Source organism: Agelaius tricolor, unplaced genomic scaffold, assembly GCF_023055355.1.
Source record: "Agelaius tricolor isolate 1412-34295 unplaced genomic scaffold, bAgeTri1.0.p SCAF_1, whole genome shotgun sequence".
NCBI lineage: Eukaryota > Metazoa > Chordata > Aves > Passeriformes > Icteridae > Agelaius > Agelaius tricolor.
In genome coordinates, this window is record NW_027269261.1 from 61,640,998 (window position 1) to 61,659,152 (window position 18,155).

Sequence of the window (18,155 nt, forward strand, 5' to 3'; positions counted from 1 at the left end):
TTACCTGCCTATTCAATCAATTTATCAAGGTTTATTTTTCTATGTACAAGCTTGCTGGAATGCAAACCACAAATACATTTGCAATTGCAGAATGACAAACATTAGGGACACAGGTCTGGTTTGGTTTGGTTTTTAACCTACTAACAGCCATATGCTACAGATAAAACTGAAGCCATGGAAAAGAAGCAGCTATTTCTATTAGAAAAGCAGAACACATATCAAGTTAATCTTTTTAAGATGCAGTGCTATAAGTCTGCACATGATGATGCCAGAGGTTATCATGCATGATTTAATACTTAAAGTTTTTTTTATTGGAAAGTCATTGTAAAGAAGCTGCAAGATTTAGACTTAGTACACACAAAATCTCTTGTGAATGTTTAGATGATCAGTAAACAATGAAAGAAACAGTAAGGAGATTTGAATTCATGTTTATTACCCATCAGTATTACTGTAAAATAGGAAATGTGTTAAGTGGCAGAGTACAGCAAGTATTCCTGAACACTTTATGATGGAGACAAAGAAAATTTTTATCTCTAACTATCATTCCTGCCTTCTGTGCAGATGCTGAAAGTGTGGTAAGACTCACAGTCACTTCAGCCAAGAAAATAAATCACTAGCAGCCAAAGTTTTTCAATGAAATAAGAAGTAAGTGAGGCCGTATTTATTTCAATCTGAAGAACATGTCTGTAACTGTACCTTCTTGGAGGATTATCTCAATATTTTCTTCAATAGGATTAAATAAACACTCCAGAGAATGAAAAAAAAACTGTGTTTCATTCCGTTGTTCCAACAGGAATCACACAATCACTTGTCCCTTTCAGAAATCCCCTTTCCTCTCTCAAACTCATTTACATATATATATGAATTATATTCACTTGTGACCACAAACAACTATAGTTTTAACTATCCTGGATCAGTTTCACTAATACTCTTTACAATAAATGGAGACAAGCAAAACATTAATAAATCTCTCCAAACTGCTCACCCCCCACTTAAGCTCTTAGAAATGTAAGAAATACAGAATAGAGGTTTCATTCCAGAGTACTTTTAAATACTTTTTTTTTAAATTTACATAAGCAATTTACCTCAAGTTCTCAGAATAAGACTGTTCCTTATAGGTTGAATGGGTAACAACTGAGGTTAAACACATTGCTAGGGCTTCTGTCATGGAAGATCTGTGGTTTAGGACATATGTCACAATAAATTCAAAGCCACAGGTGTGTGTATATATAGTTTCCTTTTTGGAAGTCCTAAAATTTTTACATTTTCATGAAAGATTCACTATTAAATACAGCCAGAAAAACACTTAGCTCTGCAAACATCTTGGATGCACTGGCTCTGTGGGGTGAAGAGGTGTGATCAACAGGAAGTCTTTTTTCTGTTTGCCTGCTTTGAAATACTAGGTTGTGTGGGAGAGGAAAATTTTCTACAGTGATTTTTCAAATTGAAGCCCTCTTCCAATAACATTTCCTGCATATCTCCCTGAGAATATGTTTGAAGTCTTGTTTCTTGCCTTCAGATAGAGCACTGCTTGACTGCAATTTAATATACACCTTTAGCTTTCATTATTTTTAGCATGTTCTGTAAATGAAACTGCAAAAAAACCACAAAAAACCACAGTGGAGAGTAAACAGCATATTGCACATCACAGTGGAATGGATGTAATTTCTCTTAATCTAAATCTGACAAGAACAAAACTTCTTAATGTAAATAAAAGAATACACATAAAGAGCTGGTGATTTTAGCTACTATTCAGCTAAAATCTTTTAGCTACTATTCAGTTTTAAACCTGATTCAGACTACTACTGTCCCAGCTTCTAAGAGTGCCTTTTGTCACAGCACTGAGCTATCTGCAACCCACTAACTTCCTGGACAGAGAAGCAGAGCTGAAACTACAAGTATTTTTAAAAATTGGTAAACTGTTAATGCTAACTGCAGACAAAGGAAGATGAAACAAAAGCATCATGCATCACAAACATGGCCTGGTTGGTATTATTCCTGATCTTTCTAAGGCTAGGCTAAAGACAGTACAGGATGTTAATCCATGCTTCTTAAAAATACCTTTCCTTTGGGAGACAGCATGACATGAGAAGATGGTTGCCCCAGCTCAGGCATCTACACCAGGCACTACCATCTCAGCACAGTGCTGAGAGGCAGAGAGCAATCATGGTGCATGCCATGTTTTACTGTGCTTTCTCAGCAAGCTGGCAATGACAACAGACTCAAATTAATAGCAGCTGTATGATTATTCTCAAAGCAAATAAATGTAATGGAAGCAATGCTGACTTTCCAATCAGCTGGAAAACTGTCCTTTGCCAGATAAAAGAGTAACTCTTTTTTTATTGTGGAGTTTTTTAACAAATACAAAACCAGTAAGTACTTACTGGCATGAGAAAACTAATAAAGTCTAATGGATCATTGAGTTTTGTTGCACTTGTTTCCACAATAAAAAAAAGTGACATGGTTCAGTGTTCCAAAGCCAACCTTCCTAGTACATCATAATACCAAGCTTCTGCTCCCCCAAGGTAATCGATGGAGCAGCTTGGTTCACTTTTTCAGATAGCATCAATGAACCAACACATGCCAATTGACAGAACAACTGCACCATCTTAGAGCACATCTGGATTTGTACAAGTCCGACAGAATGCAACCTAGAGGTCCAAGCTTGCTTACACAAACTGGAAAATGGAGCAATACCAAGCTCCCTGGTAGCATGTAAAAGATCATTAACACAGCTGCCAAAGCACAGCTGGTGCTTCTTTCTACTTGTTTTTGCTCCTGTGACCATAGCAGTATAATTATGGGAGTGGGAGGGAAATAGTCTAAATACTCCTTTAAACCTTTCCCAAATTATAGGCAACATAATCCTCAAGATGAGAAACAAAATGAGTCTTGGGTCTCATTTTCACTGGTAATTGTCTCAGCAGTGAGAACTATGAAGCACATATTGTAGGAACACTTCCATAAGTTATAGCACTGTACCTTCTTGTGAATGCCTCATAAGACACAGAAAAGTGCATCCTACTATAAAGGATAATTTGCTACACTAATATTATCCAGCTAGAGCTGAAGTGAATCATTAATCTACATAGGGTTAACTACTGAAGCAGGAAATCTCATTGTGTCCGACTCCCACTTGCGCTTCTATTTAAAAAATAAATCCTTCAGTTAGAAAACGTTCATGTAAATCAGAATATCAGCAAAGAAAAAAGATGGTACCACACAGTTCTACAGAAGTATTTCCATTTCATTTTCTCAACAGAAAAATTTATTTTCCCTAATGGAGGCTTCCATCAACAATCTGGTGTAAGCTCTGTATCTACTTGTTTACTATTGTTGCTGATTATTATTGCAGTTCAGTGTCAGTACTTAGGCAAGGACTAGTTTCCTTACAGGCTGGTATAAATACTGTCACACCATATGACCTTTACCATGACAGAGATTTATTTAAGCAGTTATTTAAAAGTGCTGATAGGGGTAGAAAAAGCCCTGCAGACACCCCTTGTCCCACTGTGAAAACCATCCAGAGGAGTCGAGGCTACCTCAGAACACCCTGAGGTTAAAGGGGGTTATTAGCTACAGGGGGGGTGCCCCTCATTAAGAGAAGCTGAGGAAAGTCTATGCAGAATTCATTATGGGATGTGTTAAGGGGATTGTATAAATGGATGAGACTTACAATGGAACTGTTTAGGGGAAGGAATAGAAGTAGATCAAGGTGGATCAAGAAGGAACAAGTATAAGATAGAGGGAAAAGGAGATGAAAGGAACCAGTTGACTACAACTAGCTGACTGATCAGCATGTTAATCCTGACCTCAATCACTGAAGTCTATCCTATTTTCTCACTAAATCCTGTTTCTAAATATCTTCTTTAGGTATGCTCTCTCTCTCTTTTGTGGGTGTGTGTGAATAAGAGCTAACTTCAAGTTGCATCCATAGATGTATATGCCCCTAATCCTGATCAGCTAGAGAGGAAGAAGAGGGTGAAGCAGACTGAACTGTGTTTGTGTTCATGTGGCTGCTGACAGGGCACCGTAGTCTATTTATGTTGCTCTGTGCAGCCATGTGTGTGTTTCACTCTCTCAGGAGTATGAGCTCTGCCTTGCTACAGTCTGAATGTGAAAACAGACATAGGCTATTCTAATACCACAGGTGACCAAGAATCAGAAATCACAGACATAAACAGATTCTCCATGCAGAAGTGTTACTCAATCATTAACTTATATCTTGATACTCACATATAAAAACAATTGTTATATATGCAGCACATCATGCATCTTAAATATCACATTTTCGCTGTTTCTCATTTTGGATTGGCCTCTCCTAAAGGTTTAAGACATGAACCAGACCAAATTCAACTACTCATTAATTGAAACAGAGATTGTGTGAGTTTTGAAAAACAGTTCCTTGTGTTCTCAGAGGCCAATTTATGAGGTCAGTAATATTTCAATTCGTGGATACTGTTATGGATTATTGTTTGGGTTTATTATGTATGAAATAGAGCAGACAGTTTTGATGCAAGAATTTTTATACAATTGGCTATTTAAGAACAACTAATCCCCCCATTTTAGTCTCACATCCAACTCAGACAGAGAAAAAGCCTTCTCTAGAAATTGAATGGCTTTCCAGATTCCTCAAATGGCCATTTAGCAAGCATTTTTTCTATTACTGTCCTTACAGACAGTGGCCATGATTTCAAATATTCTGCTCAAAGTTAGAACTTCTGCAATTGAAAATGTTGGCCTGGGTGGAAAAAAAATATACTTAGCAGGATTCCACTACTATCAGCTTAGAGAGCTGAACATCTCCCACCATGCCGCAGTTGGCCTTTAATGACAATGTTGCTCCTGTACCTCTCAGCTGCTTCCAACTGAAATTCTGCTACCAGATGGGGAATTTGGGATGAAAGAAACACACACTTGATTCCAATTTTTCTTTTTCCATTGCTGAAAGCAATTTTAGCAGGGCGTCATCAGTCCAGAAAAATTGTAAATACAAAAAGTTGCAGCTACAAATGCCATGCAAATTAAGATATCCACAGCACTTCATGGGAAAAACTGAGAAAGATTTTATCATAGCCAATCTTGAAGAGCTATAGGGTGGGTGCCTCCAAACTAGTTGCAAATTAATCTTTTCTGGTTAGGCAAAAATTCACTTTTGTACAATGCTCAGTCCCATTTAGTTAATGCCTGCAGAACATTAATTTTAAAAAAACTATAAAAATACCTGAACTTAGAATAAGCTCAGTTTTCTTCCTTCCATGTATGCAACTGCTGGAGAGGCACAAGTTCTTTTAAGAACACTTTCTTGTCTGTGACAAAAAACATGTACTAAGACTTCTCAACTTTTGTTCATGTTATAAGATGCCATTAAAAAAATTAAAAAAAAAAACAAAACACAAAGTCTATTGAAAGAATGCACTTTATACAATATCAAACTGTAAAGCACTCAAGTTGTCCAGCTGTTGAATATCTGAGACACATTAAGCCAAATGGAAGGAGTCAGAACCTATGAAGTTTCTGTCAATGTCAACTTTTTTCTTTGTAATTTTCTCAGTTTGTTTTCTCCTTTACCAACTGTCCAGCTGTTTGTGAAGGCCTCAGAAAGAATAGCTGCTTTCTCTTGACTATTTTTGCTGCTCATCATGGGCCTGCTGTATACCAGAATAGAGGGCTGAAGTTAATAATCTCTTTTCACAATACTTTCAAAAAATAGCAGAAAGAAATTTCTCTTTATCTTCTAAAGTTTATCACTTCTTTCCATGGAGGGAGATTATTTTAAGAAAAGGAAAATTTATGAAAATGCCAATATCCAAACTCTTCTTAAAACCTGGACAAGAGGTGAGGACAGAAATGGTTGTTCCTCTATTTTGGTACTTAAAACACCAAAAAAAAAGTCCTTTCTAAAAATTTTTGTAGATCCAAGGACTAATGCTCAGCCTGGGTCTATTAGCATTGAGATTACTCAGAGTGAAGCATTCTTATTTCCTTCAGTGATGTTTCCATGCAGGGTCCTCTCACGAGCTCTCACTTACTCATACCAAATCTGTACATTTTAATGTGCCTATCACAACAGAAGCACTATTTCACAAACATCATCAGCTGCAAAACTTATTTTTTCAAGTAAGCTTCTTCTTCATCATAAACTATTTAAAGATAACATATTTCTTTAATACAAATAACAAAATCTGCTCAAGACTGAGAATCCTATGAACCCCTTACTTATCTTATCAACATTCTCCCAGGCTCCAGAATTTTCTTTAGAACCAAGACAGGTAACAGCACAAAATCAGAACACAACCTCATATTCATGTCAGAATGTATGTGTCACTGGATTCAAAGGAGAATAGCTCTCTTCCTTAAAGCCAAAATTAGCAAAGTGGAATGTATATGTATTACAGACATCCAGGGAAAATAAAAGGTATGTAACCTCAAGAAGAAAATGTATAAATTCTCAACACTGTTCAAAATTTTTGGTACTGTGTATTATGAACTGAATCTGAAAGGATTTGGTCAGTTAGAAATCTTTCTGGCTAAGCAAAAAGCAATAAATTTATGGTCTGATTTAGGGGTGAGCAAGAAAAAATGGGCAAAATAATCCTTTAGATATTCATATAATAAATTATAATACCTCTTCAACCCAGCTTACAGCACTTTGTTTGGTGGGTATTACAATTCATCTTTCAATACAGTGATTTCAGAATGCATTTTAGACAACTCCCTCCATGTACTATTGAACAACTCATGAAAAACTTTCTCTTTTTCAATGCTGTGGGAAAGTCAGCTTGAGCATCTTCACTAACATTTGTTTGTTGGAACACCTAGAAAGCTTCATGCAGCAGCCTCTTCAGGAATTATGATTGGCATAAAGGTGCAGTCTCAGTCATTAACTGGGGAAAAAGATAATTTTATTTTCCTTAGGCTTTTGTCTGAGTGACATCAGTGGGGAAAAGTTTATTCTGAGACAAGAAGGGAGCCCTGGGTAAAATCTGTTACTTATTAGTGTGCACACATTCTCTTCTTACTGCAAATGGAAATCAAGGTAGAAAAATACATAATCTAAAGTAGATTTGTTAATAGCATATAAAACGGGTAGTTCTTAAAAATGTTTACTGTAATGTCAAAATATTTACTAATGTTCTGTTTGTTTTCGTGATAACAAATAATTTTTTCTAGGTATGTTTGCTATAACTCCTTACTGGTATATTTATACGCAATTTTTTTCTTGTTTTTCTTTTTGAGCTTTTCAAATGCTTTCATTATAAGCTGACTTTAAGTCCAATAGTCTTACTTTTAAAAGATATAAAAATTACATACTAATTAATAATGTAAAATAATTAAAAAGTAATCATAATTTAAAATATTATCAGAAAGGTAAATTACTCCTTTTTTCACCCTATAGATATCTATTTAGCTCATTACCAGAAAACTGTAAAACTAAAGAACTTAAGGGAATCAGTAAAATGTTAAGATTCAAGCCTATGAAGGTAATGAAAAAAAGAAATAAGAAAATAATGAGTATTGCAACTAAAATACCTGTCTAAAGGTTGGCTGTGGACTTTTTTAAAATAGAACACCTAATTCCTTTTTCTTTTTTTAACTGATTCAACAGTCATTTGTATGTTTTTAGTTTCATCTCTTTTGGGCTGTCACTTCAACAGTTCATTTACCACTTAGGTGTAACTGAGCCAGAAAACTGGCTTAGTTTTGAGAGAATTTGTTTTCTGAATTCTCAAATGTCTATATAACTTCAAAATGGAATGAATCATGAGCAAGAAGTAGTAAAAACAAATATTGAGAATGACAGCTCTGTGTTGCAGGCTTGGACCGTAGCTCACAGATCACCGTACTCCTTGAGGTTTTACAATGTTGAATCCAACACAGAGTGTTGGCTGCCCCCTCCCCCAAGCTGGAAATAAAACCTCACACAAGCAAGCCAAATCAATCAGAAAATTGATCTGGCAGAAACCACACCGAAAAAAACCCAAAACAGGACATAGTTTTCAGTACCAAGGTACATGTGGTTTCCTGCATGGCAACACAAATGCTAGTGCCAGAACAAGAAGTACAGAAACATCTCCCTCTCAGCAGAGAGGGGAAGAGCAGCAACCAGGGAATTGCAGCGTGATACTCTCAACAGACTTCCAGTTTTTCCACTTTTTTTCTCTTTAGACAAACATTCTTGAAGATGAACAAAACTGCCTGTCATCTGTTGGAGAAAAGTCCAAGTTTGGACTAAACTTCATTTCTGTTAAACTACTTTCTGGTTTGGGAATGAAGAGAAGCTTTAAGCTTTACCTTTACAAAAGCAGTTTTGAAAGCATTTTAAGCCCACAGTTATTAGAAGGTAAAAGAGAAGGAAAATATTAATTGAACACCTGAAGAAAATGCTTGCACATACATAGAAATTTAACACAAAAATACCAAACAGCACTTCATTTTACTATACTGGTTCTTATATCCCAAGACTAAACAGTATAGTTAACTTGCTCTTCATTCTTTTACCTGTTATGATATTTGATATCAGAAGGTATTCAACAGAAAGCTGGCTGTAATTTTTTTCCCCCAATGGAAAATGTATTTGATATTTCAGAGAAGAGAAAATATAACATTAAACCAAATGTTGCCCAGTGATATGCATATTCCTGTATGACTATGCAGCTAATGTGGAAAGACTACTTTAATATGGTTTTGTTTCTCAACATGTTTTGATTCCTTAACCACTGTGCGGTCAACTGTCATAGGTTAAAATAAAAACCTAGAGCTTTGTATTAAAAGATGTTGTCAAATATCATCTGATTTACCTCTTATTTCACTATGGCTGTAACATTACCTTTAGTCAATCCCTAAAGGATTAGTTGAACTGGACCTTATTGTGGGGTTCAACTGTATAAACACCCAAACAATGGATTCCACTAGTAATTTGAAAGCAGATAACAGGGAGATTGTTCCAGAATCCAAAAATCATGCAACAACTTTGAAATGGCCAAGATTCAAAGGTGTGGTTATTTCTTCTTTAAGAAAAAAAAAAATAATTAGGCAGGGATGAAGATTTAGTTAATTCAGGGGTCTCTGCCACCAGTTTGCTGTATGACATAACTCCTGTAATAAGTGTTCTGAGACTGCCTTTGGAAGGGATAGTGACTGCAGTGATTTCTACATAGAGCCAGAACACGATTTTTTAGACTCCTTCCTCCCTTCCTACAGAAGGGTAGGGGACAGGATGAAAAGATAAGGTGAAAGAGCTGAATGCTGTCAGAGCTTAGGGAACTTACAACTGATGAAGTACAGGTGTTTTAGAGAGAAACAGCTACATAGCTGAATCAGTTATTCTTGCTCTCGCAGCTTACAAGGCTCTGTAGAGCGTACTTCCTTCTTCTTCAGATATGTATTCCTGGAAAGCATCACCTGGACACTGAATTGATCCTCCACAGTCCCAAGCAATTAAGAGATAGTTATTAAATCCAGAAATTTCTGCCAGAATATTAACTCTAGGTCCACCTGCGTTCCACACATCTACAATTCACATAAAATACTCCAGCATAATTTAAAAAATATGAAATGCACAGCAAAAAAGTCTAATTCCACATAAATATGCTCCTGGCACAAGCATCTGAGCAGTATTAAGGATATTGCCAATATCCTTGTTCCCTAGAGTAGTTGGGAATTTGTTAATAAAAGTGTCCTGATGTGTGTAGAAATCAGAAACAGATGGGCTGACCACTTCACCTCAAAATGCCAACTGGTTCTCCTGTGAATTTGCCAATTTTCTTTAAAGATACGCTACTAATCTTCCACATCACTGTGAAATTAAATCCAATTGAGGATTTAGAAATACCACGACTACGGGGAATATGTTCTCCCTGGACGTCTAAGCATTTCTGTTTTGCCAGCTCCCTGCTCTGAAATCCCTGAAGAAAAGGCCTATTTTCAGTCCTGCTAAACACTGCACTCATGGGATCTGAAGTACCTCTGTTGCACTTGAACTGCCCAACACTCTCAAGGCAGAGCAGACAGACCCTCCTCAGTCAGCAGGAATAAGGGCTGCAGAACAGCAGACAGCTTCTCTTGGTACCCAGCCCATCTGTGAACCCCGCCTTCCAAACTTGGATCTACCAAGGTAGCTCAACATGTCACTCTAATCTCCATTTAAATTCATGTGAGAAACTCTCAAAAAAATCTGTATTTTTGACCTCCTATGCACTTGCTGGATGAAAAGCACTGTAAAAAATAATCTCGCATGTACAGGCATGAATGGAGTTCCATAATTTTCTTGTGATATAGATAAGACTTGTCACAATGGCTAAAAAGTGGGAAAAAATGAAGGTTAAGAGCAAATTATCAAAGATGCTCAGTACCAGATAGTTCCAGTTTTCAACTCGTATTTTAATATTATATGGAGTAAAAATTTCAAGCATACTTCAATGAATTAGAAACCTAGCCTCCATTATAGATAAAAGCTCTTTGTAAGTATTAAGGCAAAATTCAACTGTTGAGAGAAAACAAGAAAAAATACTACATTTTTCCCAACTGGACTGATAATATTTGGGCTTGTTCTAACATTAAGTAAACATTACTTCCTCTAGTTTATTAGCTAAACAGTATACATTATTTTTATATGGCTTCCCTGCACAACAAAGTAAAAAAAAAGTCACTGTCCTAAAAGGCCAAGCAGTATATAAATGAAGAAATTGTAATTATTTTTCTGATTTTTTTCATGAAATTGGGATTGCTAAAAGCATTCCATGTACTATCATAATTACCAGTAATAACATAAGAACTAATGCATTCCTGCAATTTTCAGTCCATTACTTGTGGATTTGTCATTTATTTCTATCGCACAAAAGGAAGTTGAGCATTTTTATACTTAAAGCAAGAATTCATCAACACAAACATAGCAATTACTGAATCTCCTAAAAGCCAAAGGTAAAGAATGGAATTTCTTTTAAGTGAGATCCCAGAGATATCTGGTGACCTTCACCATTCATAGTGACTCCTACACAAAACAAAAGCTGAAAGAAAAATTTCATATTCCATCGGTTACTTTAATAGTCTATAATGATCTGACTATGAAATTCCTGGATAAGCAAACAAAAACTCATAATACTTCTCAAGACACAAACAACACTTATTCCTCACTGAGCAGTCCAAAAGCCATGCAAATCGCAGCAGACCTTTTAGTACATTTTGGGGAACAATACTTGCTCTGTTCCTGTATGTTGGTGAGTAAAATCCCATGCATTCCTAACTAGATGGGTTACTCAGCTCATAAAGGGTGTGCCAGATAGAGTTAGTGACACAGGGTCTTATCCCACCTCTCTGACATCCACAGAAAACTCAACACTACTTCTATTCCAGCCAACAACAAATGAATGGGCTTAAGAGAAGGTATCAGCTTTAGAGCTGCAGAAGGACTGCCAAGTTTCCTTTGAACACTTAGTAATAGGACATGGGAAAGAAACAGGGTCAGACTTGATCCTTGTCTCATTTTTAAAAAATAGTAACAAAAAACCCCAAACCCACGCCACACACAGTGCAGCATTCTCAGACCGCTGTCAGCTGGCACATGGAGAAGCCTTTTAAATACATTAGAATAACCCAAACTTTTTCTCCAATATCCTCACTGACCCTTTAGTTGCTAGCTTTCAATACATAAGAAAACTTAAAACTGTCAGAAATTAATAAATTTGCTAATATCTGATAATAATCCAGACAATGAAATAGCAGGGGAAAAACCAGGAGTTCTAAAGCCTAGTTTAAAAGACCTGACCTAAACAACCATACAAATAAAATTTCTAGGGTGATGGAAAACAAGGATGGGAATTTACTTTTAATGCCCCAGAGCTACTTGCATATTAACAGTTCATAAGCTACAAGAGGCACAATTCCTTGCTGTAAAAGCAAACCAGGAAATTAGCTCTGAAAACTTAAAAGACATGTTAAAAAAACCCACAAGCCTCTTTAATGCACAGGATTCTATTCTCAAACTTCTGTAAAAGTTTTAGCTTTCCTGTTTGAAAGAGAAATGCACATTGAATACTTTTGCATATATAAGGCCAAAAAAGCAGATGTAAGATTGTTTCTGCCATTAGCAATGAGGGCTCCAAAGCCAGAGTGCTAATAACACTTCTACGATTCAAAGGCTCTTCCAGATATAAAAAAATCTCTACCCTACAAGTACTTCAGTTTTACAGATAAAAGTTACTTAAAACTGCATGACTTCCTAAAACTATATATGATTTTTTTTTGGGGGGGGGGGGGGCACATTATGTTACAATGAATGGGTCAGTCATATCCATATGAACAACAGAAAATTATAGGAGAATTTGGTCATGTCTTCATATAGGAAAGCAACACAGAGCAAAAACTTAGATAATCCAGGTGATCTATCATGCAAGAAAGCAAGCCCAGAAACAAACAAATAGAAGCCTACCTGTTGGAGGTCCAATGTAATGGTCACATAATGATACTCAATTCCATTCTGGATACTAGGGCTTTGCCACCAAGTGTTCTTGCCATCAATTGCATTTTCTATTGGGTGTCGTTCTGTTAGAAACGCAGAAACATATAAATTTCAAAAATATTAGAAAATTTAGTTATGTTTAGATCTGAAATCTAGATTTTAAGGCGTCCACAGAACTAATTCAAAGGATTCAAAAAGAAAAAAGAATAAACTAATTTTTCTTGTACTCTTGGGTCACCAGTCATGCTTATTATTACTGGAATACTGATCTAATATTAGTTGTTTAATTTTGGTTATGATCACAAGGTCATTCAGAACATCTAATTGCAGAAGGCTCTCCTGATGCTACAGAAAATGCAGGCATTTAAATCAAATAAACACTTCTTACACTCCTCCAAAATTTCAAGTACTGCAAAGTCATCGAACGTTGCAACAGAAACAACAAATCAGAAACCTGAGATATGGTGTGCAAGAAATGCAGAGTTAAAGCAGTACTGGTACTGGCATTTCTAAGACATTTCTAAGCACACCTGGAAATAATTCAGGAAATAATTCACAAATCATTACAGAGGAAATGATTCAGAAATCATTACAGAACATATTCCTCAACTGGAAAATTTTCTGACTCACATACATACATATAAAGGTTTATTTGGTTATAATCCACATCAAAGTCCAAGATGCATTATTTTTCATGTCTATATTTACTCTGCTGCAGTGCCCCAAATGATTCCTAAATAAGAGGGATACAAATTTATTTACAGAATTGAATTTTTCCTGAATCTCGAGATCTTCTACATTATCCAAGTTTGCTTACTTAGTACTTTAATATTATTAAACTGAGAAAAATCACACTCAATGTTCCCAGGTTATTTTTTGTGTTTCTTTCCTGTACAAAATGGAGAATACCAAAATCAAAATTTTAAAAGGTACAAGGATCTATATTTTGAAGTATCTCATTTTCCAGAGTGAGCCTGTACATTATGAGGAAAATAAACCTAAGGAAATTCATATACAGTAAGTTTCTTCTATGCAAGTTCTACTTGCAAGAACATGAATTAGAAGAAAACTCTACTCCTCTTATGAAGGATGACTTTCTAAACTCTCAGGTTTCCTTGGTATAAAACTGGAATATGATTCATTACCAGCTGGGCCTAGAATTGCAAATAATTACTTTATGAACTGATTAATTTACTTATTATTTTAATTATTACTTAAATCAACCAGCCAGATTGATACTCTTTGTATCTCTGTTTTTTTGCTATATCAACCACCTGTGGAGGACAGGAGTCCTAGCTCATTAAGAGAAGCCAGAATGCCTGAACATATTTAAAGACACAATTGAAGGGCTTGGTGGGAGTGAGTGAAGGCATAAAGGCTCAATATTGAAAATGCCAAAAATTTCACTTAAATATTATTCAATGGTATTAGTGGGCAGCAACATTTGCAAGTTAGAATTCTGGTACTACAACTGATAAAGCTATAGGTAGCTTTATATTGAAAAGAAAAGCAAAGCAGACCCCATGCTTTACATGCTATCAGTTCCCACAGCTCCGATCATTTTCTCAAATTTTGGCTTTAAATGAGTGGCAGCAAAAATCAGCTGTAAATCAAATTCAGTGATTTTCGGTGATTGTGACAGAAGTTGTCTAATTGGAAATTTTGATCTAAGTCTCTCCAGATGAAATTGATGTAAAGGTAAATCATCTGAAAGAGGACTGGGAGATGAATAACAATTAACTGTAATCACCATTATGAAAGTTTAATCATAATTAATTTGAAAATTGATTAATTGCTGGCATGTTTAGCTTATTTAAAAAATAAGGGGGAAAATACAATATTTGTAAAAAGGACTGGATTGCAAATGCAGTTCAAGGACCAATCTCCCTGATGGATGCCAAGAGGGAGAACTTAGGGAGTGAGCCCATCAAACTGTGCACTTTAATTTGGACTCACGTGTGATTAACCAGGGAATTTGTTTTCATTTCCTACTACAGTAATTAAGGGGAGGCACTCCAGACTCACACATTCCAGGGGGATAATTTAAAGTCTGGTTATATTACATGGTTCTCCTATTAACAAGCCATCTCTGTTTAAACAAGGCACTTCCCTTTGCCAAATGAACATTTGAAGACCTTAAAATGAGATATGATTGTAACAAAAGACCAGATATGATGAAGCTGGACTGACTCAAGTTTAGAAGAGAGTAGGAACAAGAGGAAACATAGATATAAAGCATTCAGATGGGGTTTTTTTTAATATACACACATATATGTCTGTGTGTATACACATAATTTAGAGTACACTGTCTGACATCATAGACAAGACATAGCAATATCTCTGGTTTAGGTTTGATTTTTGAAATAAACATGCTTCATATAAGAAAAAAACTTGGGTAATGTGCATGTGTCTCTAAATTCCCATCTGTAAAATAGGAAAGTCTTTTGTACAGTGTTTCTGCCAGCTGGAATGCTTCCAAAACCAAAATTCTGCTCTGAGTGAAACACACTGCTATAACGTAACTGGATATGTCTACTGCTAAAGAATCATATGACCTTCTTCAGAAGGTGGCATTTTCTGTACGTAAAGAAGACATTGAAACTTGGAAAACAATCTGGAAAAAAATAGGTTGTAACTGTCTTCTGGTAAATTAAGTAATCTACACTCCAACAATTACAAATAGCTTTGCAAATATAAGATGAGGAGTAATGGAGCAGAAAAAGAATGCATCTGAAGTTTGCAATGGACAAATAACTGTCCTCTCAGTGGTATTTCACCATTAACAATGGGAAATACCAAAATAAAACATGTGAACAGGAGTCTATGATTATTCTGAAGCAAACCTGCATCTCTGTGTAGCACTAGTAAGAGCCCAGCTGAATTTAACAGATATTAAAGCCTCTAAAGAGAATTCACAGAATTGCAATTCATGAAGTTAGAGTTCTAGAAGACAAAACCTATGAGGAGAATGAAAGAAAAGATAGCTTAGTGTAGAAACTAGACAGAGCAATACCATCACATCTCAATTAATTAAAATACTTTTTTTAAGAAAAAGGGAATAATAATCCATTACTTGTATTGACGGAACGTAGGAAATAGGTAACGTGAATTTCTGCAAGGAGATGCAGATTAGCTATTAGAAAAACACTTTGTTTGGAGCGATGTAATGAGGGAGCCACACTAAAAAGTGTCGCCATGGGAGGAAGTTTCTAAGGAGAATCCAAACAAGCCTCTGTCTGGAAAGCTACAGCCACAGATAGCTTATTCTGTCTAGAACTAGCAGACAGATTAAATGTCATCTTTTTTCTTTTTATCCTGTGGTTTTAAGCACATGCTTAAATGTCATGAGGTATAAATGTATCTGAGCTAAGTCTTATTGAAACACAATTGGAAAAAATACTTGTCTTAATGTTTCTGTGTCTGTGCTTCTTCCAGTGTTTTATCTATTCCATCAAAAGCTGCCTTAAGTATCCCTACATCCTCTACCATCTACAGTGCCTATATACCCATGAAAATCTAATAATGCTAAAGCTGGTCATGTCTTTCACAGCAAGGTTACATGAAATGAAACTTGTATGACTTGACTAGGAAATTTTCTTAGTTCTAATGTTCCCAACTACCAGAAGTAGGCAGATCTGAAGTAGATGATGACAAATTCTTACTTGAAAAGTGATTTTCTTTCCAGGTAATCTTTGAGAAAATAGTGTTAGCAAAAATCAATTTTAATATTAAAAACTAAGCATTAAACCAAGCAGTGCTCCATTACTTTATCTTATTTTTTCTGGCTCCGGGAAAAACTGAATTTACCGGAATTTCAGATATTGCTTAGATTGGCCAAAATTCTCCAGTTCCACAAATAGGTATGCAGGTAAAAGTCAGTTACCTGGTTTTTATTCATGGTTAGTGTCTATCAAAAGAAACAGCAACAGCTGTAGATGCTTAGTTTTTTTAAATCTGAATTTAGGTGCTCTGTTTTTTAGTACGTGAATCAGAAAGTTCTGTGGGAGGAGTACAGGAGTACATTTCAGATACAGATTTTTAAATACCTTTGGAAGAGATGGTTAACCTGATTTAAAAAGAGACACACATTTCACAAAAATCAGGCTGATGAACTACTGTTTTGTTGCCTGAATATTTACACCCTTTGGAAAAAAAGTCTTTTTAAAGGAACAAAATGAAAATGGCACACATACGATGTGGAACTCGGCTCCTTTGATCACAAATGCGGCACTGAGGGTTCCTTGCAGGCTGTCCAGGTACGTGTTCAACGAGTTTGCAGTACATTTCCCGCCCCTTTTCGCCACAGGTAGCATTGGTTGTGATGAGAGCATTACTAGCCAGGTTCAGCACTGCAGGAAACAGTCCTGAAAATAAAATAAAATAAAATCATAAACAAAAGCAACAGAGGCAAAACCAAGGTGAATTTAGCAGAATAATCACAAATTAATGTAACACCTGTTACAACATTAAAGCAAAAGCCTTCATTTTCAACAGCTATGGAAGTAAAAAAACCCAACTTTGATGTGTATCCAGAATTTAGACATCAGAACAAAGCCATTATATTGATGGGTTTCTCCCCATTCTTCTAAAATTCAAATTGCTACCTTCTGGTTATATCATGAAAAACAACAGGATGCCAAAGGAGAAAGTACAGAAACATACAAAGCATCATAAAATTTTATGTTTCACAATCAAACCTTGTGTTCCTACACAATTGGCCACTGCAACATTGTACACAATGTACCCATGAAAACTCTTTATCATTCTTTTCTGCTGATATCTCCATGGAAAAGCTTTTTCTCCACAGACTGCAGCACTTGCTGTAGTACTGTATTACACTGTATTACTGTTCTGCTTAGGACTTCATAGATACCTTTGTCATCAGAGCAGCTGGGTAATTCATCCAGCAACATGAATAGCATATGTCATGCTTCCCTTTCCTCAAGAAGAAAATACAACACCATATCCTTTATGGTAGTGCTGTTGTTATTTTTCCAGGTGCACATGCTGAGTGATGTATTATAATTCTCATTCAGCACAGCATTTAAGCACGTCTGAGTGCTCTGCTGAGCAAAGTTATATGTAGCAGTAAGCTATAAAGATTATAAACCATATGAAGAACATTCATTTAGGCGGGTTACTCTCCTTCCCACTAAGTACTGATGAAAACCTTTAAGCCGTAATAAAATTGATCCACAGAGACCAACTGATAGAATGTGTTAAACATATATATTAGTACCCCTCTCATTAAATCAACCAGTTCTGTATCTTCAAAAGCAAATTTACTATGGCTAAAGCCCAACCCAAACCAACCAACCAAAAAAAAAAATAGTCTGATGTATGGACTCTTGGGATCACTTTTAGATTCATTTTACGACAATTTCAAGTGGCCCAAAAGTCACTCTTTTGCAATTCATCCAGCTTCCAACCCTATTACACTATTATAACCTTAAAATAAGGTTTTAATAAAAACTGAATTGGTCATTATTGAACTCTGATAAAGCTCCCTTTATAATGGCATTTCTTTTTGACCTCCTCAAATGGACAACACTCTTCAACTGACTCCTTTCAGTACTCCTTTAACACCAATCTCCTGCTTGTCTCTGCAATTAACCTGTGTGCCATTTAATTACCAAGCTTGGCTGGACATGGTACAGCTGTCCTTTGAAATTGTCTCATGGTCACTTTAAAACCA

General features: G+C 35.9%; 1 protein-coding gene across 2 annotated transcripts in view; it reads right to left on the bottom strand.

The window, feature by feature from the left end:
- The window catches only part of LAMA2 (laminin subunit alpha 2), a 335,107-nt gene that overhangs the window by 237,515 nt on the left and 79,437 nt on the right, over positions 1 to 18,155 (bottom strand). For both annotated transcript variants that reach the window (XM_071437013.1, XM_071437012.1), the window contains exons 2-3: positions 16,654 to 16,824; positions 12,431 to 12,543 (exon numbers count right to left, since the gene is read on the bottom strand). In XM_071437013.1, the coding sequence (XP_071293114.1) occupies positions 12,431 to 12,543; positions 16,654 to 16,824 (284 nt within the window). The remainder of the gene's footprint in view (positions 1 to 12,430; positions 12,544 to 16,653; positions 16,825 to 18,155) is intronic.